This window comes from Mercenaria mercenaria, unplaced genomic scaffold (genome assembly GCF_021730395.1).
Source record: "Mercenaria mercenaria strain notata unplaced genomic scaffold, MADL_Memer_1 contig_3720, whole genome shotgun sequence".
Classification (NCBI taxonomy): Eukaryota; Metazoa; Mollusca; class Bivalvia; order Venerida; family Veneridae; genus Mercenaria; species Mercenaria mercenaria.
The window spans coordinates 46243-71695 of NW_026461887.1; the positions used below are offsets into that span (position 1 = coordinate 46243).

The 25453-nt window shown below is 33.4% G+C and overlaps 1 protein-coding gene across 1 annotated transcript; it reads left to right on the forward strand.

Moving 5' to 3' along the window:
* Positions 1-3253: 3253 nt before the first annotated feature.
* On the forward strand, positions 3254-25453 carry LOC128553340 (uncharacterized). Its single transcript, XM_053534478.1, has 10 exons — positions 3254-3340; positions 5582-5617; positions 5879-5905; positions 14105-14419; positions 19320-19631; positions 20034-20108; positions 20286-20627; positions 22416-22685; positions 22995-23234; positions 24289-25453. Exons 1-10 carry the CDS (start codon positions 3301-3303, stop codon positions 24369-24371), a joined length of 1740 nt encoding a protein of 579 aa, XP_053390453.1. The 5' UTR covers positions 3254-3300; the 3' UTR covers positions 24372-25453.

Genomic DNA, 25453 nt, shown 5'->3' on the forward strand with positions numbered 1-25453 from the left:
TTCATCATGTCTTCTTCTATCAGAGGCCAAAAACGAATTTATATGGTCAAATATAAAACTTTACTTGGTTAATTTATAGGAAAAGCAGTAGCTACTTGACGTGTTTACAGTTACACCTTTCTGAAAGAACAACCAGGCTATAATTGTAGTAAAGGTATGGAACATCATTATAGCATAGATTTCCTAAATCTGAATAATTACAATGCGATTATTCAAGGATCAAGAGGATCCTTCATGGGAGTTATATTTATTTGATGTATCAAAAATTATGTGGATAATTCTCAGCAGGAAACTGATTGACAGCTTGTCATGGTCAAAAGGCCTAGTTATTTGTAAATAAGAGTTAAAAATGCCCATACAGCTAACCAACCTATAAATACATCGAATAAAAGAATGAAGAAGTTTGATTTGTTGGCAGAAAAATAAAGGAACTTTAGTCTACATGTATTGTGAAGGAGGAATTAATGATAATGTACGTATAATATATGTGCCTAGAGGTTGAAGCTCATGGCATTAGAGTTCAAGCACCACTGATATTACTGCTGTTGTTTTCTTTTACATTCTTCACGTTTCATGTCTTCCATCAAAACTTAGAACACTTTTATTGCCACATTTCTTCCTACGCAATAAATTATAATCATATGGGTAGGCCAGTAGTTAGTTAAGGTAAATAAACCTTTTGTATCGTGTTACAAACCAAAATAGTTTTTCACTGATAGATATTGATAATATTAAAGGTCGTATTTTTTGGAATTCAATAGGTTTTTGTCGTTGTTGTTGTTTATTTTATCTATCAAAGGAAAAGGTACACACACTGAAATTGTTCACAACAGTTTTCTACATCCCTAGAAAAATATCATTTGATCATCCTTATTCATTTACTACAAGTATACTGCAATAAGGCAGAAAAAAGTCTATCTCAATAACGCTATGCTTCTTTATATTAGTTTGAATTGCTTGGTATGATATGTTTTCCTTTATGAAAAGAAACCACGAAGTGAAAAAGATAATCCTGCATTCAATATATTCAGCCCGTTTCAGTTACAAAAACAGTTATGTCACGAATTGCAAGATACTGTATTTTAGTGTGTTTATATGCAACGCTATTTGAAATAGATGTAAATATTGTAGACGTAACTGCATATTCCAAGTTATCATAATTTGTCAAAATCCCTGGATGAATGTGATTATGATAAGAAAAATCTTCTGATTCTTGAAGATTGATTAATGCCGCCACTGGCTACCAAGAAAAAAGACACGTTCTAAGAATGTTTCCTTCCAGAAATGGAACCCTCAGAAGCATATGTATGCATGTGTTTATACAAGAATACATAGAAAAAGTAAAACAAAACAGAAACATTATATTTCATATTGCAGAGATACTTCGCATATTTCAGGCTTTCTTCAACGTTACCCTAATGAACATCCGGTCTAGAGGTCACAGCGATGTGCACATGTCAGGCAGAATTTAAACAAACAAAACATAATGCAAAATATTCACAATTATACAATAAAACTCAAAATGATTACATGTAATGAAATTCATCTTAGAAATGATTTTGAATTTCAAGTAATACATTTGTATAAATCTGTTTTGTTTGTTTTATTCACAATGCATACACATATACATTTGTACTGCATATACACATATTAGCAAAATAGTTAGTAGTAAAAGTAGTTAAACGAAGGCCGACCTACATTTTCACATCAACCAATCTAGACCGGAACTTCAACAGGTAAGTTCATCAAAGCTTTTTTCTGTAACGTTGATGAAAATATAAACTACGCATAGTTTCTCAAAGATAAGAAATACTGAAGAAGTGTGACCGGTACACAATGGAAGATAAATTATCACTTGTTCAATATCCATAGTACAAATTTATCGAAGTGCACGTTTTAACTGAGAAATGCGCAATTGAAATGGGCTAGTATATTTTCCCGTTCATGACTATGGTTCTTATATGATACCTAGGGGTAGGGTATAACGTGTACAGAGGCATTTTCTTTCTGGTCTGGCGCCAGTGAGGGTGACTGTGATCATTTAGCGAGCAAAAATGGTTCTGGGTGTTGCGTATGACATGTGTAATCATGGGGAACATTTATGCCAGGTAACATTATAGTTCCTTGATAGATAAGTTCTGGACCGAAACATGAAATAGAATCTGGTTCTCCAGATTAACAGATACCGACTGCCAAGTGCGACATTGCCCTTTGAGCTAGGGGTCTGAAAGTTGAGCATGGCAACATTGTCCTTTGGATAAAATTTTGCTATGTTATTTATAAGTCCCTAAATGGATGGCAAAGTTATGGACCGGACAGGACAAAAGTCCTGTTACCTTTGACTTCCAGCTGTGACCTTGAACTTTGAGCTAGGGGTCTAGGGTTTTCGCATTACACGTCCTAATATCATGGGAACATTTTTGCAAGGTAATATTTAAATTCTTGAATGAGTGACAGAGTTATGGAGCGAACACTAAACGGACTCTGTTAATGCAATGTTAACATTTGACTGCCAAGTGTGACCTTGACCTTTGCGGTAGGGATCTAAAAGTTATGCGTGATTTTATGTAATTTTATGAGGAACGTTTGTTTCAAGTGATATTAAAATCCCTTCATGAATTATAGACCAGACTGGAAAAAAATCCTGTTAAATTTTGACCCATATTGGGACCTTAATCTTTCAGCTAGGTGTACAGTTTGCGCATGACACGCGTCCCATCATTAGAAACAATTGTGCCAAGTAATATCTAAATCACTTGCTGATGACCAACTTATGGACCCTAAACGAAATTACGGACGGACGGACGGACGGAAAAGCACAATCTTATACTTCCCTAAACGGGTTTTTAACCAGTAGAATTCTAATAAACAAAAATAATTTTATATAAATAATGAAGTTAAATAAATGATGAAAATGAACGAATAAATAATCAAATGAATGAATGAATGAAATGCGTGAATGAGCGAGTGATTTTGATATCAAATGAATGTATTAGGCACTATCAGACACGAAAAAAAGTATATTTGTATATTTCATAAAGTTTAAGGGTCTTTCCACTGGTAGTGCTATCATTTTAAAGAGTCGTTTTGCAAGTTTAATTTTCATTCATATCACGTGAACTTTGGTTTACATGAATAATGTCTTTTGTCTTAATTCAACAAATTATATCAGGAAGAAAGGTATCGTATTTCAAAGTCTTTTAGATCTGTATATGACGGTTTCAATAAATTTTGTTAACAGTTCAATGCAAAAGTGAACTTATATACGCACTGAATGGCGGTGCATTTTCAGAAGAAGAGATGGGAAATTATTTAAGTAGAGGCAAAGATGTCAGCAAAGGTTAGAAATACATTTATTTTCACTTGTGTAATAATCTATATTCAATGCCGTTCAAAATTAAGGTACGTTATTTTATAATTAGATTTCTTAACAATTTTTCTTTTTCAAATGGCAGATATTTTTGGATAACTTAATTTAAAAAAAAAAGAATAAAAATAAAAGAACATTTGCGGTATGATCACTCTCTGTCCGGGGTCCGGTGGCCCGGGGTCCTAAATCCGTTAACCGTTTTTTATCAAGTGATGACAAGTCCTATCAGTGGAAGTTTATGAAACTAGGCCTAATTGTTTCTTGGTAAGGTATCCGTTTGTTTCCACAATGTTTGGTCCCATGTTTGAATAATTTCACGTACATAATCTTTCGATATCTCTCTACCAAAACTGTTTAAAACATGATTTGTTATAAAACAAGATCTACCGTGCAGAGGTGTAGTAATTTTCCCTTAATTTTTATAGCGGAAACTTGTCAGAAATGAAAATGATATCATCCAGAGGACATCGTCCTTTTAAATAAGTGCCAGTTTGACTTAAAAAGTAATTACTTAATAATCTTTATTAATGACCCTCTACCGAGATTATATGAACTTTGAGCTAGGGGTCTAGGGTTTTCGCATTACACGTCATAATATCATGGGAACATTTTGCAAGGTAATATTTAAATTCTTGAATGAGTGACAGAGTTATGAAGCGAACACTAAACGGACTCTGTTAATGCAATGTTAACATTTGACTGCCAAGTGTGACCTTGACCTTTGGGTAGAGATCTAAAAGTTATGCGTGACACATTGTAATTTTATGAGGAACGTTTGTTCCAAGTGATATTAAAATCCCTTCATGAATTATAGACCAGACTGGAAAAAATCCTGTTAAATTTTGACCCATATTGGGACCTTAATCTTTCAGCTAAGTGTCCAGTTTGCGCATGACACACGTCCCATCATTAGAAACAATTGTGCCAAGTAATATCTAAATCACTTGCTGATGACCAACTTATGGACCCTAAACGAAATTACGGACGGACGGACGGACGGAAAAGCACAATCTTATACTTCCCTAAACGGGTTTTTAACCAGTAGAATTCTAATAAACAAAAATAATTTTATATAAATAATGAAGTTAAATAAATGATGAAAATGAACGAATAAATAATCAAATGAATGAATGAATGAAATGCGTGAATGAGCGAGTGATTTTGATATCAAATGAATGTATTAGGCACTATCAGACACGAAAAAAAGTATATTTGTATATTTCATAAAGTTTAAGGGTCTTTCCACTGGTAGTGCTATCGTTTTAAAGGGTCGCTTTGCAAGTTTAATTTTCATTCATATCACGTGAACTTTGGTTTACATGAATAATATCTTTTGTCTTAATTCAACAAATTATATCAGGAAGAAAGGTATCGTATTTCAAAGTCTTTTAGATCTGTATATGACGGTTTCAATAAATTATGTTAACAAGATCTACCGTGCAGAGGTGTAGTAATTTTCCCTTAATTTGTATAGCGGAAACTTGTCAGAAATGAAAATGATATCATCCAGAGGACATCGTCCTTTTAAATAAGTGCCAGTTTGACTTAAAAAGTAATTACTTAATAATCTTTATTAATGACCCTCTACCGAGATTACATGTCATTTATTTGTCAATAAAATGGCTGACATTGCTAAAATAGAAAGATCTTCAAAACTAAATCGCCGCTTAAACCAATTTTCTCAATGAACTTAATACGTAGAAATGTTCTGTTTGACATGCAAGAATGTAGCATTCTTAGTATTCGTTCAGTGACTAAATCCCGAAATTTTCAAAACACCCCGAGTCTTCAATAAGTATGGCCGCTATGGGCATGGAAAATTAATCTCTTGATAAGCTTCTCATCGGAAACTGCTGACCTGATTTCATAACAATTTCACCCGACTGTTTATTTTTTGATAATCCTTATAATTGTGATTCTTCATAAAACATGACCACCAGTTTTCTTGTATATACAGTGGTATATAATCAATCTCCTGGTTTAAAACGCATTTGCCTAATTTTAAAATGATTTCACACAAATATTCCTTTGATAAAGTCTTAAAAAGTGCGTGTCAAAAGGCAGGGTCAATTTCCCTGTTCTTTATACATCAATGTTATTCGAAAGTGCCTTTTCAAGATTTAAATTGCTAAAGAGGGCAAAAAGACTGAATTACTAAGGTAGACACGGACTCACGCATTCATTTATAACACATATATTCTTACATTTCAGATAAAGAAGATATATCATGCTCCAAAAGAAGCGAAGGTAATATGTTAGCCCTATTTGTTTTCGACTGCAATTACGCATACAAAATGATAACTCGCATCGTTCGCTTTCACCTACGTGAATAGAACTCCAATTTTCGGCATTTAATTACATTTTATAAAATATATACATGTACATGAGATGACATTATATCAATTTTTCAAATATCAGAATTTTGTTTAATATGTATGCAAAGGTTTAAATTGGGATAACCAAGGTTTTACATTATATTATTAGTAATCACCAGTTTCTTTTACTTAGGTGAGGACTCTGGATTTGGTGATTTTGGTGAGCTTTTGTTTTATTCTTTTGCCATCTAAAACTTTTTAAATACCTACTGCATACTGTCTTTATCTTTTGTTTACTGTCTTTATCTTTTGTTTTGTAATAAATGATAAGAATATAATATGATCCGAAAGGTGGTATTTTATAACAAGTAAGTTAAAAGAAACTCGAAAAAGCATAAATATTATTGACATGAAACTCACCGCCCTTCCCAGTTTTCAGTCTGGAGTATTATCGGAACTTGATTGAATAAAATGTATAAAAGTAAAAACTAACCATGTCTTGCATCCAAAATAAAATCAATAAAACTGCATGCTGTTATGTATAGATATTTTTTCTCATTTTTCCCTAAGGCAAAACATTGTTTACTGACCTTGTTTTAAGACATTATTCTGTATTTACTATAACATTCTTCTTTAATCTAGAAAATTCTATCAGTAATGTATCAATTATTGATAAACAGTGTATGTCAGTTATTTTTAGAAAAGACTGTCCAGAAATTTCTTTAAATTCTTATTGTTACCTGAAAATTCTGGAACCTTCCATGATACAATATATAGTCAGATGTTTTAGATCGAAAACCTAAGAACCTAAGAACCCAAGAAGCTAAACTGTAGATATTGATGAAACTTTCCTGTATTTCTTAAAAACAAATTATTACCAGTTTGGATATTTAACATTTGGAAGGATTATTTGAAGGATTTCTATTTAAAATTTCTTGATTTAAAAAGTTATCTTTGAAGAAAGGAATTATAAATTTTGGATATTACTTTTGAACTGTGTGAAAGATTGTGGAATTCATTCTGACTGGATTTAAATTGGACCTGGACAGGATTTGGACTATTTTAGTTATTACATTGGATTTTAAAGCTTTTTGTCATTTTCAAAGGTATTTGGATTTTTACTTATTAATAAATTCATGAATAAAATTTCTAAAATGAAAATGAATGTAAAAGTTACCTTATCAATAAAGTATCAGAAGTTTGCCAGAGCTTAAAAGTACTTGTTGAAAAATATTTCGTACACATAAATATAAGACATAAATTTAGCTATCAATTGATAGTTCAGCGGCACTAAATATTATTCCATACATATTATAAATGATATGGGCAATATTAGACCTATTTCAGAGTACAATTTCCTAGTTCATGTCGAAAATAATTTGAAGATTGATATAAAATCAAGAGAAAAGACATTCTTGTATACGGTGTCTTGTAACAGACGTTTGCTAACTGCAAACACACACACAAATAATGCATTAGTATTATAAAAAAGGCGCCATAGACACACTTTTGACATTTTCCCCAACGACGGGGACAAATTTAAAAGCTGTTTTTCTTTAAGCAATCCTGAACAGTTATGATTAATTTCAAAAGATATGATATAAATGAGTTCAGAAATTATAAGCATCAGTGGAGTAGAAACGACAGATCAATTAAGTACCCACTTAACTATACTTGCAGTTACCTGCAGAAGAAGGGTACAAGTATTGCAGAAGAATAAATACTGCATTAGAATCACAGCTGGTATTATGTGTTGCTTTGCTGCTTTAGCACTAGCCTTGTATTTGCTACATTTATCGGAGCTGTTCCACCAGTTATTACTATTTCTTTAACAAACTGAAAACTGAAGAGAAGAAAAATGTTTTAAAATTACATCATTACAAAACAAAACAACTAAATTCATAGCTCATATTGAACATATAAAACAAGATGTCAGTAAAGCTGATTTTTACAGTACTTTTAGAAATGAAGAAAAATATATTCAAAGCCTTTTGAATAGCATATGAAGGAATTTATGCTGAACGGATACAGTGATATGCTAAAAGTTGAAATCCCTGAGAGTAATTTATAATTTAATTATGCTTAATGTGCCGGTTTTATTAAATATTTTTCTAATCTTAATATTGGTCCAAGACGTATTGTTTCTATGAAAACAACAAAAAATGACTTGAATTTTAGCTGAAATAACAAATTCAGACAATGAAAAGACATGTATGTAAAGATATAAAACATAGAAATATTATTAAATCCAAAAAAAATATCCAGCAATGAATTCAAGAACTTGTGATTCATTTTTAGAAGATTTTACAACATCCTTATCTTTCAAATGAAGAAATATTTGAATGGAGTTGCGTTTGTTATTACTAGAACATGAAAGCACAAATAGGAAATAAATTGTCACGGAGATAAAAATTTATAAGTTTCAAAACAATTTTACAGAGTGAGAAAAGAAACACATATAGAAGCACTTATAAGGCATCCAAAGACTTTCGAATAAATCCATGATTAATAAATATGTTCTGCTAGTAACATATCGTACAAAATGTGGAATATCAAAATTAAAAGCATTTCCGCAAATCATGCATTTAATGTTGTTTTTTTTGTGGCCCCCATGAGTGGTGGGGGGGCATATAGATTTGGTCATGTCCGTCCGTCCGAAGTTCGTGACGCGCCTAGCTCAAAAAGTATTTGATATAAATTGATGAAACCTTGCATGAGTCTTTATCATGATATGAACTTGCGCACCTCCTATTTTTCGTCTGACTCTGCCCCCTATTTTTAGACTTATGGCCCCTGAAATAGTCAAAAATGCACATTTTTACCTTGTGACATGCCTAGCTCAAAAAGTATTTGATATAGATTCATGAAACCTTGCATGAGTCTTAATCATGATGTGAACGTGCGCACCTCTTATTTTTCATTTGGTCCGCTCCATATTTTTAGTGTTATGGCCCCTGAAATAGTCAAAAATGCACATTTTCACCTTGTGACATGTCTATCTCAAAAAGTATTTGATATAGATTCATGAAACCTTGCGTGAGTCTTAATCATGATGTGAACTTGCGCACCTCCTATTTTCATTTGGGTCCGCTTCCCGCCCCCCCCCCCCACCTTGATTTGGTCCGCTCCCTATTTTTAGAGTTATGGCCCTTGAAATAGTCAAAAATGCACATTTTCACCTTGTGACACGCCTAGCTCAAAAAGTATTTGATATAGATTCACGAAACCTTGCATGAGTCATGATGTGAACTTGCGCACCCCCTATTTTTCATTGGGTCCGCCCCCTATTTTCATAGTTATGGTCCTGGAAATAGTCCAAAATGCACATTTTCACCTTGTGACACGTCTAGCTCAAAAAGTATTTGATATGGATTCATGAAACCTTGCTCGAGTCTTAATCATGATGTGAACTTGCGCACCTTCTATCTTTCGTCTTGCTCCGCCCCCCTATCTTTAGAGTTATGGCCCCTGAAATAGTCAAAAATGCACATTTTCACTTTGGGACGCGCCTAGCTCAAAAAGTATGTCATATAAATTGATAAAGCCTTGCTTGAGTCTTTATCATGATATGAACTTGCGCACTTTCTATTTTTCGTCTAAGTCTGCCCCCTATTTTCAGAGTTATGGCCCCTGAAATAGTCAAAAATGCACATTTTCACCTTGTGACAGGCCTAGTTTAAAAAGTATTTGATATGGATTCATGAAACATTGCATAGGTCTTAATCATGATATAAACTTGTGCACCTCATATTTTTTTGGCTGGCTCTACCTCCTGTTTCTAATGTTATGGCCCCTGAAATTGTAAAAAATGTACATTTTTACCTAATTATGTGCCCAGCACAAAAAATATTTGATGTAAATTCATGAAACTTTGCTCGTGTGACCTTGCACACTTGGCATTCTTCTTGAGAATCTTAGTGCTAATTACAGAGTTATAGCCCTTGAAATAGCCAAAATAGTGGATTTTTGTTTGTGATGCTCATACTCAAAAAGTATATGGCCTAGAAAAATGAATCCTTTTCATAAAATGTTTGTTGAGGCTATATCCAATTAGTACTGCAAACATTTGAATTATTGCCCCTTATTTGTGACAAATGAGCCAGTGGGTGTGTGGGGGGGGGGGGGGGGGGGGGGGGGGCACACCCTGTGTCCTACAGATACATTCTAGTTTTCTCAACACATTCCAGAATGTCTAACTATAAATGGTGCCCAACCTGTAAAATGCTCCAAAAGCAGACAGTCACGTATATTTCAAAAATTATCGTAAACAATTAATAGAACCATTAGAAATTTATTCTGACATCGAGAGTATGACTAAACACATATCAGTTGATTTTCCATCTTCTACAAGTTTATTTACCGAGTCGATTCAAAATAATAGATTGTGGTTACGTCTTCAAAGTTGTTTGTTTGATATGATGAAAAAATATTCTAAATGCTATATCATGCTATATAGGACTCTCTGCAGATTAAAAAATATTAAAACAATACGAGGTTTGTCCAAAAAAGTCGTGAACTCTTTATAATTTCGAAACTAAGCGTACTAAAAGTATTCTAAAATAATAATGAAAGAACAGTTTGATAAGGAATAAACGAAGTATGCTAGGGATATGGCTTGTTTGAAAACAATCTTCTTGTCATATTTTAAAGAGAATAAAAACAGCAGGAGAAATACTTTAAGAGATAATTTATCAAGAGATCTCTGAAATAAGAGATAATCATTTATTACCAGCCTTAGATAATTACTTTCTACTTGGGAAACCTTTATTGTACCCCACCTGATCGTCTCAACTTTCAGCATTAGCTTTAATGTCTGAATAAATAAATTCATTTGTTCCAGTTGATTCTACATAATCTTAAGATGATAAGCCATGAATGTTCTTAAAATATGCGTTTACAGTGTAAACAAACTACTAAAAATAGAGAGCTAAATAAGTCATGAATGTTCTTAAAATAACCATTTTCTAACAATAAGCGTTTACAGTCTAAACGTTACAAAATATAAACATTAATTTTGTCATCCCAGTTCAATACAAATTTTCTTAAGTAGCATTCTTTTCTTGTCTGAATCTTTTTGCATAGTTAATTTAAGATAGATCCAACCTTTTTCTTGTTGATGTATTGTTTTTAAGATTTGAAATAGTCGATATCTGTAATGCCAACAGCAATATCTGATGTTTTATTCTTCTTAAACGAAATGTACAGTTTCGTCTTGCAGTTTTCTATTCGTCATGCTTCGTCTTCGTCACAGCTGGATTTGTTGCCTTACCAGTTTTGTATAATGTTTTGAATGAAACATTCGGACTAAAGCGTCACACGTATGATTATGTTCAAGTTTGCTTGAAAATGTTGTGTAAGTGTTGTGTAAGACGTAATATGAATCTGTCATAGTATCCTTGTCCCTGAAAGACAAAGTGATATCATTAGTTCGGGCAAATTAGAAGTAAAATAAAAAATATAGCGAAATAGATAGGATAAGAACCAATAATCATATCTAATAAAGAAAACTCACATTGTATTTCATTTTTGTTCATTTCTTAATACCGTGCGTTGAAGCAGGCAATCCGCTAACTAACATGGCAAATGTGCAGCAGTATCTATTTATTTATTTGGGTTTTACGGCACAGCAACAGAGTATAGGTTATATGGCGCCAAAAAGGACTACAAATTTTGGTTTCACATCTCATTTACATCGAAATAAAAACATGAGGTATGGAAGCAGCAGTATCTATCGAATGTTCTACCACAGGTACAGGTTTTATCCATAAGGATGTATTAGACCTTTTCGACGTAAATGTACATGTCAGCGACCACGTACTAGTATTATGAACTTTGGACAACAGTGGGGGTCGTCTCAAGGCAGCAACGAAAAACTTATCATTGGTTAATATTAATACCAATTCTCATAGACATGGCACAGCTGAATTTGACCACACTAAGAAATGGCCTCGCATATCGCCAGTCAGAATATTAAAAAATCTAAATAAATAGAATAATTCCACAATGATTGAATATATTTGTCTCCTATAATTTTCGCTCCATAGGTCTGTCGCCTAGTGTGAAATGTAAAACATAAATTTGGAATCATAATCATATTTCATAAGAAACTTGGGACCATCAAACTATTCTTAACAATATTAAAGCGATGACCACTAGAAAATGTCAGAAAAATAATTAAATGATTATGCATTCCATTTGCATGCAACATTTATCTTAACATCATATTATAATTCTTGTCTCAGTTGTGAAGAAAATACATTTCAGGAAAATATTCTAATATGTCATAAGACATTTTATTCGCTTTTCTCTCAATGAATACTACAGTATTTTTAAAGATGCACTACTGCCTCCTAGACAAGGTCAGTTTGCAATAAAAATGTTATAATCTGGAAATAAGTATTAAAGAATATCCTAGAATATTAAACAAAACATTTGTTCACTTCAATCCATTTGTCTTGCCTGCAGTTGTTCTTCACTTTCTTTTGTAGGGCGCTGTACTCTGTCTGTGTCTGTTCTCTGGGTTTTGTTTGGAGAAGCCTCTGTCGAACTGTTCTTTTGGTTTCTATCTTCTGTAATAACTACAAGTATTTCGTCTTGTTCCATAGCCTACATATTAGATATGAAAGACAGTATTGTTATGATTTGCCTTTTATTCCAGCATGGATATTCACATATATAATCGCCCTCGTGCAGTTATTAAGTTGCCCCTTTAGACTAAATGTCAAAATTTACCTTTGTGCTAACCGGTTACACCGTAGTAACTTCTTATTGTGTATTCCTGTTGTTTAACATATGTCTTTTATCCGTTTATACATTTTAATTCTGTTTATTTGTATATGATAAAGTTTAGAGAAGAACTAAAATTATGGTTGGCAAATTGCACAAACCTGATGTTCGCAATTTTATTGTTAAATGTATATAAATGGATGTTTCGCGCCAGGTTTTCTATATACACAAATAAAGGGGAAACAAGTCTGAGCAAAATCGGCCAGCTCAAGCTTCTCTTATTTTCGTATGGCCGTCTACTTATTATTGAATCTGAACAGAACCTTCTCCAGCAGTGTTTTAACTCCCCTGGTGTCGGAGACACGTGAGGCACACGGCATCTGTTGTCCGGCGTCCTTTACCGCAAGTAACTGTCGATTTCAGTTCATTTTACATTTGTCATTAAAATCAAATATAACTTGATACAAATTATCAACATTAAATGCTTTCTTTATAAAACAACGAATAGCGTACCATTAGTTAAGATTAATACCAAGTCTCATAGGCATGGCACATCTGAGTTTGACCAACCGAGGAAGATCCGATCTTGCTTATTGCACGCTTGGTTTGTGCAAGACTTAATTATGTACGTTCCTGTTTTGACTTTGTATTTATCTGGCTGAATTTTTCGTTAAACTCGTTGATACTCAAAATGTGTTCAGTGTTTTGAGAAAACCTCTAGAAATTGATCGAAATACGTATACATGTACGTAGTCGTGTACATTTCCAATTATGCCGAAAAGGTCTATTAGCTCGCACTGGAAAATGGAAACAAAAATGTTCCGTCAATGTATTAGATTGTTTACATTATGCTAAGACTGTGATTTATAGACTAACCGGTATATCAATTAAAACGCTCACAGAGATGAATGAATGGAATCCTGACCCTGCGTACTGGAGTCACACAAACGGGCATTTCTTACTTTTTTCTTATAATATACAATGCATTGTGTGGTTAGTGTATTTTATTATTTGCTTTCTGTTTTATTTTATAACAGGATCAGATGCCAGGAGTCATGGGTTAAGTGCTAAAAGTGTGTATTTAGCACTATTTCTTAAAATATTGGCATTACTGCTCGTACTAAACTAGATTTTTACTTATTTTCTCTCAATTGTTTCAACAAAACTGCCATAATGACATTTAAAAAGAAGTATCCTTAATCATAATATCTTGGTGGATAACCATGAGAGCAACTAGTTTTAAATCATCTCTCCGCCTAATGTTATACGACCAGACTAGATCCCTTCTTGCGCGGGTTTAGAATTGTTATCCCTGGTGTTTGAACCTCAGCTGCCCTGACGAAAAGATTCGCGGCGACTAAAAACTAGACGTAAATGTTCGATTTATACAACGTATGCGACGTGATAGATAGTATAACAATGAGGGTGAAATAAACAGACAAAGTAAAACAGCTTTTCATTTGCATGGTCGGTGAAAAAATTCATTACTGATAATCCAAGCCATTTTCCAAAATTATAGGACAGTGTAAATTCAAATTCTTGCTGCAAGGCATGTCACTTACCAAACTAATAATTTCCAATTCTATATGCATTTTAGATACATGCAAGGTTAGAATGTTTGGCAGTAACAATTTTCATAGCGATGAATTATTGCTTATTAACATAATTCCTTCATAATTTCATATTTAAACAGGCAGTTTGAGGCCGTCACTTACAGGTTTGAAGACGGGAGACAGCATCACGATCAAAAAACATTTTCGTTATCTAAAAAATGAACTTGCCGATTTAAGAAGCTTGGTGGACAAATTTGTTGAAGACGGCGATCTGGATCCAGATGACAGCGACGAGATATTTAATAGCAAAACCAGAAGGCAAAGTGTGGATGTATTCTTACGAAAAATACTGAGATTCCAACCAGAGGCTTTCTCTCGTTTTCTTGCTTATCTAAACGAATCAAAACAGAAACACATTGCCGACACTCTTCAGCTGAAAAACAAATACCCAAAAGGTTTGTAATAAATACGTTACACAAAATGTATTTGGTTACAAAGATATCATTTGTTAATTTAAATTAATGTAAATCTGTTAAAATCTGATGGTACTGCAGAATATTTTTGATCACTTACAGACAAAAAGTACTATTGACGTTCTTGCGCAATAAAGTCACTGAAGAAAAAGCAAAGAATCAGGATAAAAACATTGCTATATTTCAATAACCGTTCAAAGGAAAGACAGAAAATTAAATAGAATCCAAAACAATAAGAGCACAGTAGTAATAATTGAAGATTGTGTATATTGCATGAAAACAGATAAAAGAAATCGGTTATACATATACTACTATAGGGTCTTTGCGAACTTGTAGATAATACGCCTTTTTTCAATTTTCACTGATGATAACTTTTCACGGCGCTGCTCTAAAACGTCTTGGAGACATCAAACTTGGTAATTTCACAAATAGATGGCTGTTTCAACGTAAGTCTCGTCTAAGTGAAGTCATTATACCAAATATCAACGATAATTGTTACTGTTTATTAAAGATTATGTAATAGTGTTATTTTATGTACCCTCGATATGACATACATTTGAAAACTTTAAACATCAAGATCGGGTATGGTTAGATATATTTCCTATTAATATATTGGTGATGTAATATCTAAACACTTATTTCGAATAAAAAGGAATTTAAAGCAGCCGGCAAATCATACTTTTTACGAACAAAAACTTGTAGATACATAGCTTTCATTTGAATATTACAATTCTGCAGGTAAAGTCGTTGTTATACAAGCATTTTGTTTAATAATATTTGGCAGGTTTTAATGAATCGGATAGAAATATCCGTCCCGAGGGCACCTCCGCATTGAACGATAACGAGGCAAGTCGAGATACCGTCCATGCGCAGATTGCTAAGGGACTGATATTTCTATCCGATTCATAAACACATGATTGATATTTTTTCTTGCATATCGTAAACGTATAAGCTTTTTATTCTGATAGTTCTTTTGCAAACCGTATTTTACAAAAAGTAAAATGAATCAAGCAAAAAGAAAAGAATATTTTTGTCGTAGTAGAGTGTGTAAAAAAGCGTGGGACATAAACTTCCGTAATTAGAAATGACATCATGACGTTTCAGTGACGCACAAAACAAAGTTCCTCTTAAGTTTATCGTTTGTAGCGTAACGGTATGTCCTTACCGTAAAATAGCGTATTTTGAATCGAGAAATAAACTATAAGGAACGGATAGAAACTATCAAAGTACCTGATTCCGTTCATATGTTACATATACAAGGCTTGAATCGCTAGTTGTCATTAACAGACCGAGAGCCATCTGGTATGGGGTTGGGGGGTGGGGGGATTATGCCGGTATGGGAAAAACACCGAACGCCAGTCAGATTTGCAAGAAATGTTTATCTCGTATATATTTTTTGATACAACGTCTAACCGAATACGATAAATTATTCGAGCAACGACACATTTACATGTTACAAATGATAATTTAATGGAAAATGTTACAAACACTCGATGAGATTTATGGCAAATTTTGCAGAACTGAAGTAGATAGAGGTGCATAGGTTTTAATCAAACTAAAATCTGTGATATATTCTAGAAAACAGTCAACAAGAGTGTTATTTCCACTTTCATCACAACGAAAACATAACTCGGCAACGACTGAAGATTTTGGTGCTGGGAACCAATTTATCTTTTATACTGTTTTTATTAAGACGTTGTATGAAATGTCTGTTTGTCTGTCCCTCCGCTTATCTGGCCCCTGCAAGTATTCAAGAAGTATTCAAGGGAGATTCATAAAACTTGGAATTTGAAAAGATGGCAATATGTAGATTATGCATGAACGTGGCTCATGCTTGTAGGTCAAAGTTCAATCAAAAATTGTTTACGCTCCAAAACTTTAATATGCATTGATAAATTTTCTTTTTGCTACATACAAACGTTCTCGCGCATATGTTCTGTGCTTGTAGTTTAAAGGTCAATGTCTCTGTTCGAGGTCAAGTAAAGATACAAGAACTTAGTCACCTTAAACTGCAATCAGATAGCAGCATATGAATGAATGTGTAAATGATAAACCATATTTATAATCAAGAATGCTAAGACAAAACAAAACATACAGACAACAAGGACAAAATGAACTAAGTCTATAAAGATAAAATTACTTTTAGGATTTTGTTTTCATGTCAATAAAGGCGTTTTCACAATGGTCGCGTAACAGATCATTGATCTGTTGTATTATGCAATCAGCTTACGCCCTGTGGCCAGGGCGTTACACCTAAAGATACATTACAGGGTCATTTCAAACATGGATTTTTTTGAGGCCCCAAAAGGGTTACCCCTTTTATTTACTTTTTTGATACATGAATAAAATATTTTACAAAAACATATACATGTTTATGCGTGGTATACATCTAGTGCGATTAATACTCAAGAATGTTTCAAAGTCGGTATATTTCTTTAATAAAATTTTATACCAAATATTAATTATGTTATGTTTGACAACATATATAAAATGTCAAGAAAAAAGAAAATTAGTTTGTGCCGTATAGAAAGTAGGTGTATTCTTTTCATCTGTATTGCAAATTAATTGAGTATTAATCGTACCTAGTATATATCATATCGAGTGTAAGTAATCTAAAATAAAACAAAACAAAAATACCAAACATTCGCTTAAGCTCTCACTCATACAAGTTGATTTTATGCCAGATAAATCTATAATTCTTATACAATAAGGTTCTCTATTTTCTGTGCTGTTTGTTTCATATTTCGAAAAAAAAAGGATAAAAGTTTGTTACATAGGAGTCGTCTAATAATCTATATTCTCCTACCACATTCACTATAATACGAATTATTCATATTAATTTTTCAATATATTTTTCAGCTTTTCCCTATTCTTTTTAAAGTTGTAACTATTATCAAAGGTCAGTGCTGTTTGTCTGTAAAAGTAAATCTGATGGTTAATAAATTCCTTAGCAGTCATGACTGTCAATTTCTTATCTTTCATTTTACAGTAATATATATTTTTTATAATAAGAAAAAGAACGTTTAGCTCTTTTTCATTTGATTCTGTAATCCCAAGAATAATTTTTGTGTGACAATTGAACATACTGGTTTGTAAAAAGATTTATCAAGAATTAGAAACCACTGGACAGTCCCAAAAAAGATGTTCTATAGTTTCTCTACAACTTTTACAAAAAGTACAATTTGTATCATCTTTATAACTTTTTTGTATAAAAGGTCATTAGTTCCTAAGATATGAACTTTTCTGTATTAAAATCATTGTAAAGACGTGCCTTTGATTATTTTAAAAGGGAGAGAAAATATGATTTCTCATTCTTCCTTTTTTATTTTAATCTCAAGATTTTACTCCCATTTCAATTTACATGAAGGTTCATATATATTTGACTTTGATATAATATACATTTTTGCAGCAAGTGTAACTCCTTTAAAATGCAAAAAAAAAAAAAAAAAAATGCGTTTTAACTATATTTATGCTTAAACTCCTCAAAGTTGTAAAAAATTCCATCTGAATTTAATTAGTCTGCTATACAGTGGACCCCAGAATCAAACCAAGATTTCCAAAAGACACTCTTAACATCAGCTAAAATATCTGCATTATAAAATAGGATAATTTAATATGTTTCCCTTGTCAAAGTATTGGCAATTGCAACGTTTTACATATGCGTTCAGAGTGTCTTTCCAAAACATATTGGAAATAGTCTTTACAATATTTTGAGCATAATGATTACCACAATTTAACAATTAATATCTAACCATTTTCCATTATGTTTTAATATACGTCTTATCCAAGTGATTTTAAAGCTGGAATAAAAGAATGTAAATCAACCATGCAAAGTCCACCTTCTGTAATTTTTTTATTGATAAAGTGTTTTTTTTTTAAATTTTGGTTTGACCTTGCAAGACAAAGTCATAGATTATGTCATTTATACTTTTAATATAGGTATTAGGTGGGTCTGGCAATGCAACAGAAAGATGATTAAAAAGCAAAAGGATGAAAGTTTGAATAACAATTCTATCTATTGGTGTAATGATCCGTCTTTTCCACCTTTTTGAAATAGACGCCGCTTTTGCAAGTTTTTCTTTGTTATTAAGATCAGCCATTTTATTCAGATCAACATGAAATTTGATACCAAGTATCTCGAAACTTTTCTGATTGCAATTTAGTTTCCATTTGGTTTTTATACTCTTTGAAATGTGTTTTTCCTTTCCTATCCAGACAACTTTTGTCTTATTAAGATTTATTTTAAGGCCCGAAAGATTAGTGAATGTGGATAAATTTTCTAGCGTTTCATTTAAGGAAGAGGCCCACCCATCCAAAATCATAATTGTGTCGTCAGCAAATTGTAATAGTTTATGTTCTAAGTCATTTATTTTTATACCTTTAATTTTATCGTTAGACCCGATTCTAAGAGACAATATTTCAGCACGCAAAATAAAGATGTGACAACTTTGAGGATCACCCTGACAACAGCCACGCTGAACCGCGAAAAAAATAGATAAAAACCCATTTTGACAAACTGCGGGTACTCCGTCTTTATGAAATATATTAAACCATCTTTTGATATCACATCCAAAGTTGAAAATTGATAAAGTTTTATGAACAAAGGTCCACGACAGTTAATTAAATGCCTTTTATACTACTTTCAATAGACCAGGAATATTATTTTCCTCAGTATAATTCATTAAGTCGTAGATGAGTCAGACAGAAAATTATTCTAATACCGGTATTTCAATAAAGTTATCGAATACTGAAATGGTGAAAGTCGATACGCCGTAAATAGTTATATTTTTCAGTAATAGTAATAATAGATAATTTCAAAGAGAAGAATTAGTAAACTGTATCATAATCATCATATATAATCTACATGATATATATATTTAAGATCTTCCGGATTTTGGAAAAACAGAAACGCAAATGACTGCCAGTATTGTAATGAATTTGAAAGTGCTTTGTGACGAATTGGAACCAGACAAAGTTGCAGATTTCTTCGTTGTGTATCTTGTGTTTACTATTGACGACTATGAGTCAATAATTAGCCAAAGATACAGAAAGTTACAAGCTGAGGAGATGGTTGGTCATATTTTAAATCATATTCCTAAAAGCTATCCAGTTCTAATGCAGCTTTTTAGAGAAGCAAACAATTTTCTTATGGTAGAAACACTGGATAAAGTTGTGGTCCAGGAAAACCAGGAAGGTATTTATTCATCAAGTATTTATCTTATTTATGATCTAAGTATGATCTAAGTATATTACCATGAACATAAACCAGCAATGCCACAACGTATTGCCCTCCATATAAGATTATTGAACGAGACATATAAATTACATCTACTTAGTACATACAAATACATACTAAAACGTAAAAATCGTTGGTAATTGAAGTATTTTAAAGCTTTTAACAAGACACATGACACTCTTATATTGCCGTTAAAATGTTTATCGTTACTTATGTTTCTTAAGAAATCATGAATACCGTAATTAACTTAGCATATCGACTTATTTACTTGGCTAACTACTACAGAGAGTTTAATTTTATCAAAAGAGAATCTAAAGAAATGATATTTCATATTAATATAACGTACTTTGTCATTTGCAGAGGTGAATGCTAAAGCTATAGCAACGTTTTTGCAATACAAGAACAACTTCCAGTATAGATATGGCTGGCCTTCAGGTGAATATATCATCTTTTTATTAAATCAACTACAGGAAAGAATGTCTATGTTTTAAAGTCGTGTAGTATTGTGTGCATTTATAAACAGCAGTAAACGTTGATACGGATAGAAAGCTCTTTGATTCCAAAATAAATCAGCACAGTGTTTTGAACGCTTTTTATACTTTTCTTTGGTAGGGCATTTCAACATGAAGTTCACACTTGCAATTATTAGTCCTTCAACGACAACGGATGAACACGACAGGGTGAGACAAATAAACGAAGCAATAGAACGCATCAATGAGGAGAACTTAAAATCAATAGGCTTCAAGATAGTTGGTGTACAAGTCGGTTCAATAGTTATACATTTATTGAATTGTGGCCCTTTATTTCAATCACGTAGTCGGACCGAAGATGATATATCCAGATTGCTTGCATTGATATTTCTTCATCCCGCTGTGGCTACGTTTGGATCATACCATGGTTTGAGATTCCACGTCTCTGTGAAATCAAGGTTTCAGGAACTACCAAAGAATTTTGGTAAATAATAAATTGCACCGTTCTTTAACTTGTAAAAACTTCTAAGTCATCTTAACCGTTATATAAATTGTAATTCAAATACGCCTGTCTCTGTTAAAACACTTTAAAGCGACCAAGAGAGAGTGCTTTTATTTTTGATCTACATTTGCAGATTTAAGGCATATTGGCATCGAAATAATTTATAACAAATACCGTATTTAAACACTATTATGCACTCGGGTGGTAATACGTCATACAAATAATTTCACGCCCGACGTATAATCGCCCATCGTGCATAAATTAGTATTAAAACAAGGAAGAATTTCTAACAGGGAAAGATACGTTCAAAAAAACGCAGCCTCCCCAAAGGCACACACAAAAAAAACCAAAGAAAAATATCAAACAGGGAATGCCACGCACCAAAAACGTAGCCTCCTCAAAACGAAAACCCCCAGCACGCAGACGCGTGCACCACACACACACACACATACACACACACACACACTCAAAGCCAACACATAAGGACAAAACGAACAACACACACGCACACAAAGCCAACACATAAGGACAAAACGCACAAACAAAGGAACACAGTGGGGCACCGCCTTGGAACGGTCAGTGGCAAAAACACCACTGGGGAGCTTAAACCGGTTTATGGTGCACCTAACCTCACTCATACCCGCCCCCCCTCCTCCCCCCACCCCATGTTCCAAAGACATGGGACAGTGTAAATAAAAGTAATCCCCTCCAGGTGAATCTCTTACACACGTAATGGAAACAAAAAGGCATGGCATGTAAAACACAAAAATGCTCGTGTATAAATATATAAAAAACAAACCTTAAGAACCAAAAACGTATGTACTCAATGCCTTTTCAGAAGACAGAGCAACAAGAGAAACACCCTTAAGGGCCCGACGAAACAGGCCAGAAGACAAATATCAAAACAGTTCAGTCCTGGTAGGATTTAAAAACTGCTTATCATAGAGTCCTCCCCCTCTTCCGTCAGGCGCAATGGAAGAGGGAAGCGTAGTGTCCAACTGTAAACGGGTTGAACACTAAACATGCGGTATGTCTCAAAACAGTTGGGTCGTAACCTCTTTTAAAAAAACGTTTGATAATCTTTCCAAATACATTTGGAACACTCGCACATCACACACAAAATAAACATACAAGAACAAAACAAACAAATGTTTGTTTTAATTAAATGGATTAAGAATCGACACTGTCCGCATGCTCAACAGGTAGCATATCTTTTTTGCTATTAATGCCTATTTATTCATGTGGCTGAATTACTGTTTTGTTTGTGTACAAAGCACATAACATTCGTATTTTTTATTTCATTTTTTTTTTTTGATGATTTACTTTTGTTTTTATTTTGATGGATTTAACGTGGCACAGACACAATTATCAAGTTAGGTCATATGGCTAGTTTCAGCTTTGATAGTGGATGAAAAGAATTCAAAACCCCGAGTGAGGCTGGAACTCACACCGATGAGGAGCAAATGGTTTGAAGTCAGCAACCTTAACCACTCAGTCATTCAAAGAAATAGAGTTGACACCTTAAGTTTTTCAGTAAATTTAGATCTACAGCCGTTAAATATTCTTGACAAACATATTTTTCAGTTGCACTATAGCATTGAACTATGACTGAGCTTGCCTTGCATCCTTTGATGTAAAGTAATATATCACTTGAAAGAGACACATTGAAATTGACAACGTTTAAAACAATGCTTAATGCATGCTTTTTATTTCATTTACATAACTTTCTGTCTTCCGAGACTTGTTTCATGTATTATCCGCCTTTTGTAGATGAGATAACAACAGGGGCAGTGGAACAAAATATGGACTACTTGATCGAAGAATTGAGCGCTGTTCCATTTCTCAGTCACAAGAATGCCAAGAAAATATTCAGAAAAACTGAAGTTGATTCAGTTCTGAATTGCGAACCGATTAGCCGGGAAAATAGAATGCGAAAACTGCTCTGTTTGATACTAAACAAAGGAAAACCGGCTTTACGATTTTTCAAAAAGGTTTTGAAGGAAGAACGTATGTCCAACATTTTGGCGCGACTTTCTCCGGGTACTTAAAGTATTTCATGTTATTTCAATTCACTCCTAAAACTTTTTCATTTTTGGAAGTTATGTAACTATACCACAGATCATGTGTCTTGAAAAGGAATGAAATAAGGATCAAGTGTCACTGAATTGTATTTATAATAATTATGATTACCGAAACAGCCAGTAAAAGATGTATTAAAAGGACAATATATTATAATAAAAAGCAAATTTTCATGCAGTAAGCAAATATTTTCATATCCAAAATTAACGGTATTGGCACTTTTGCTGCAAGTATTTCAAAATGTTCTCTTTTTATTTTAATTCATTTCAGGAAAACTCCAACCGTTGTGTACCTGTTCCATTGTTAATTGCGAGGCACTACTGGATGAAATGTCACCATCGCTTGTACTTGATGAATGTAAAGCCATGGGCATCTATCACACTGTGTCATCGCAGCTTAACAGATCACAGAGTCGCAGGTCCAAGAGTCAGATAATTCTTCAAAATGCAATTCAACAAGAACCCATTACAAGACAAAAAATACTGCATATACTTGAAAAGAACTACCCAGGTCAGTAGTTTTCAAATACTTATGTGCATGCGCGAGAAATAACTTTCATTGTTTGATACTTTCCCTTTTTCAAATGTGTTAAAGCATAAATTATGAAATGTTTTATTGGCGGTCGTAGAACCTATTATGAACAGCAGGCAGTACGTCCAGTAACAAGGAGATAGCGATATCATGTACATACGCATACAAAATGTGAATTATATTTTTACAAGTATACGTAATATTCAGCGTTTGCCAAAGACTTTCAGGTAATCTTTACCAGATACATAACTTGTAAGCTTACATATGACTTACATGTGAATAGTTTTTATTTGTCTGATATTTGTCAAATGAGATGTTCTTTGAACCTACACTTATGCGTAATACGCCCAAGCGCAGCATCGCAACCTCTCTATCATAAAATATACAGCCAGACCTGTGTAAAGCAACCCAAAAGGAATGAACCCATGATGTTGCCAAAAACAGGTGGCTGTCTAATTCTTGATGCATGGGCCAACTGAAGATCGGTTTGGATCAAGGTAGAACGTACAGATACCCTATGAGGTTCGCTATATCTGCCGTTTCCCGACGTCAGTACAGATTTTCTTAACTATTCTTGCTAGCATTCATAAACAACAAGCACACAGGTAGATGGGAATGACCGCGACTTTATTTTATTAATATTATGGCATATAGCAATATAGCATGTTTAAATTTAAAGAAATGAATATTAGCACAAGAATTATCACTACATAAATGGCATAGCAACTTACAGGCAACTCAAAGAGGCAGAAGCCCATTTTATAGGCTGACATAGAAGAAACTGGCGAAACAGCTAATGAGAAAGTGGGGCGAATGGCTCACTGTTTACTTCAATTCATATATTGCTATATGCCATACCGAAATGCACATACGGTCACATGTACATATACACATGTGTATTGAGGGCCACTAAATATTTTATGCAATAAAATTCGTCCAATCTGTACACATATTGCTGTTTTTCCCCAAGTTTTGTTTGTCACAATTACATGTTAATTACATCAACTTAAGAGTATTATTATTATTATACCAGATTTATATAGCGCCCTTTTCATGATCAATTTCACGTTCAAAGGCGCTTTACATAGTTCAAATGCAGCCACACAGGGCGCATAATTCATCCTCTACTAGTACAGACACAGAGCGATCTGACCAGAGGGACAGAGTGAGACAAAGCCCCCGTGACAGAGAGATCAGAAATCAGATACAGGCTTGTCCGGCTAACTTAGCCTAGCTCGTTGCGAATAGACAGCCTGGTTCTTTAACGTGCCCAGTGTATAGCACTGATACACGCAAGGATTGCCTGGGTTCCTGACCAGTACACCTCTAGTTGGGTGGGAAACACTGAAAAGCGTTTCTGAAAATTCCCGAGTAGCTGCGGGGGATCGAACCCCCGACCTCAGGATTGGAAGGCCGGTGTGCAAACCACTGAGCTATCCGTCCACCAGAGTAAACAAAAGGAATAACTCACCTTTACTAATTCAAGACGTAAACAAGATACATTTTTACCATTTATAATGAGGTTCCATCTGTATTACTATTCTATTTTACCATAATACTCACCTTTATATTTTTAGCTGAAACTAGATGTCATGTTTTCTAGTGCAACGCCATATTGTCATAAAATCACCATCATACCATCATCATATTATTATTATGATCGTGTAGACACAAACTACATATCACCCTATTATCATAATAGCATAAACATCATCATCAACAACAAAATTATTGTCATATCGTCGTAATATCACAATTATCATTATCATCATCATCATCACCATCACCATCACCATCATACTAACATTACATAACATGCTGTATACATATCAGTGCTTATCGTCAGGATCATCTACAAAACATGTCACCACTTGTAACATACTGACGAAACAGAACATTTTGATATCGGTATTTTGATTATCGTCATTGATTATCATTGCCAGTACTTTTTGATTATCTCAAATTACAGTAAATTAAGCTTTTGTTACATGATAATTGTCCAACTATTAACAAACATACATGTACGCAGAGCTGAAGATTTTGAATGAATGTTTATGAAAAGCTAAATATTGTTCTTAAACAAGCTTTGTTATGCATGACAGCAACACAATTATATAACACTTATCTTCCTTTTGTGTCCCAGCAACCATTCCTTCTCAAGAAAACCATCCAACCAATTTAACAGCCTAAATTCATAC

What these genes read in the sequence shown, in the direction of transcription:
- LOC128553340 (XM_053534478.1), top strand. Translation starts at nt 3,301, where the DNA reads ATGGGAAATTATTTAAGTAGAGGCAAAGATGTCAGCAAAG. An exon ending in ATGCTCCAAAAGAAGCGAAG is followed by an intron (nt 5,618 to 5,878) that starts GTAATATGTTAG and finishes TCTTTTACTTAG; the next exon opens with GTGAGGACTCTGGATTTGGT. An exon ending in GGTCCAGGAAAACCAGGAAG is followed by an intron (nt 19,632 to 20,033) that starts GTATTTATTCAT and finishes TGTCATTTGCAG; the next exon opens with AGGTGAATGCTAAAGCTATA.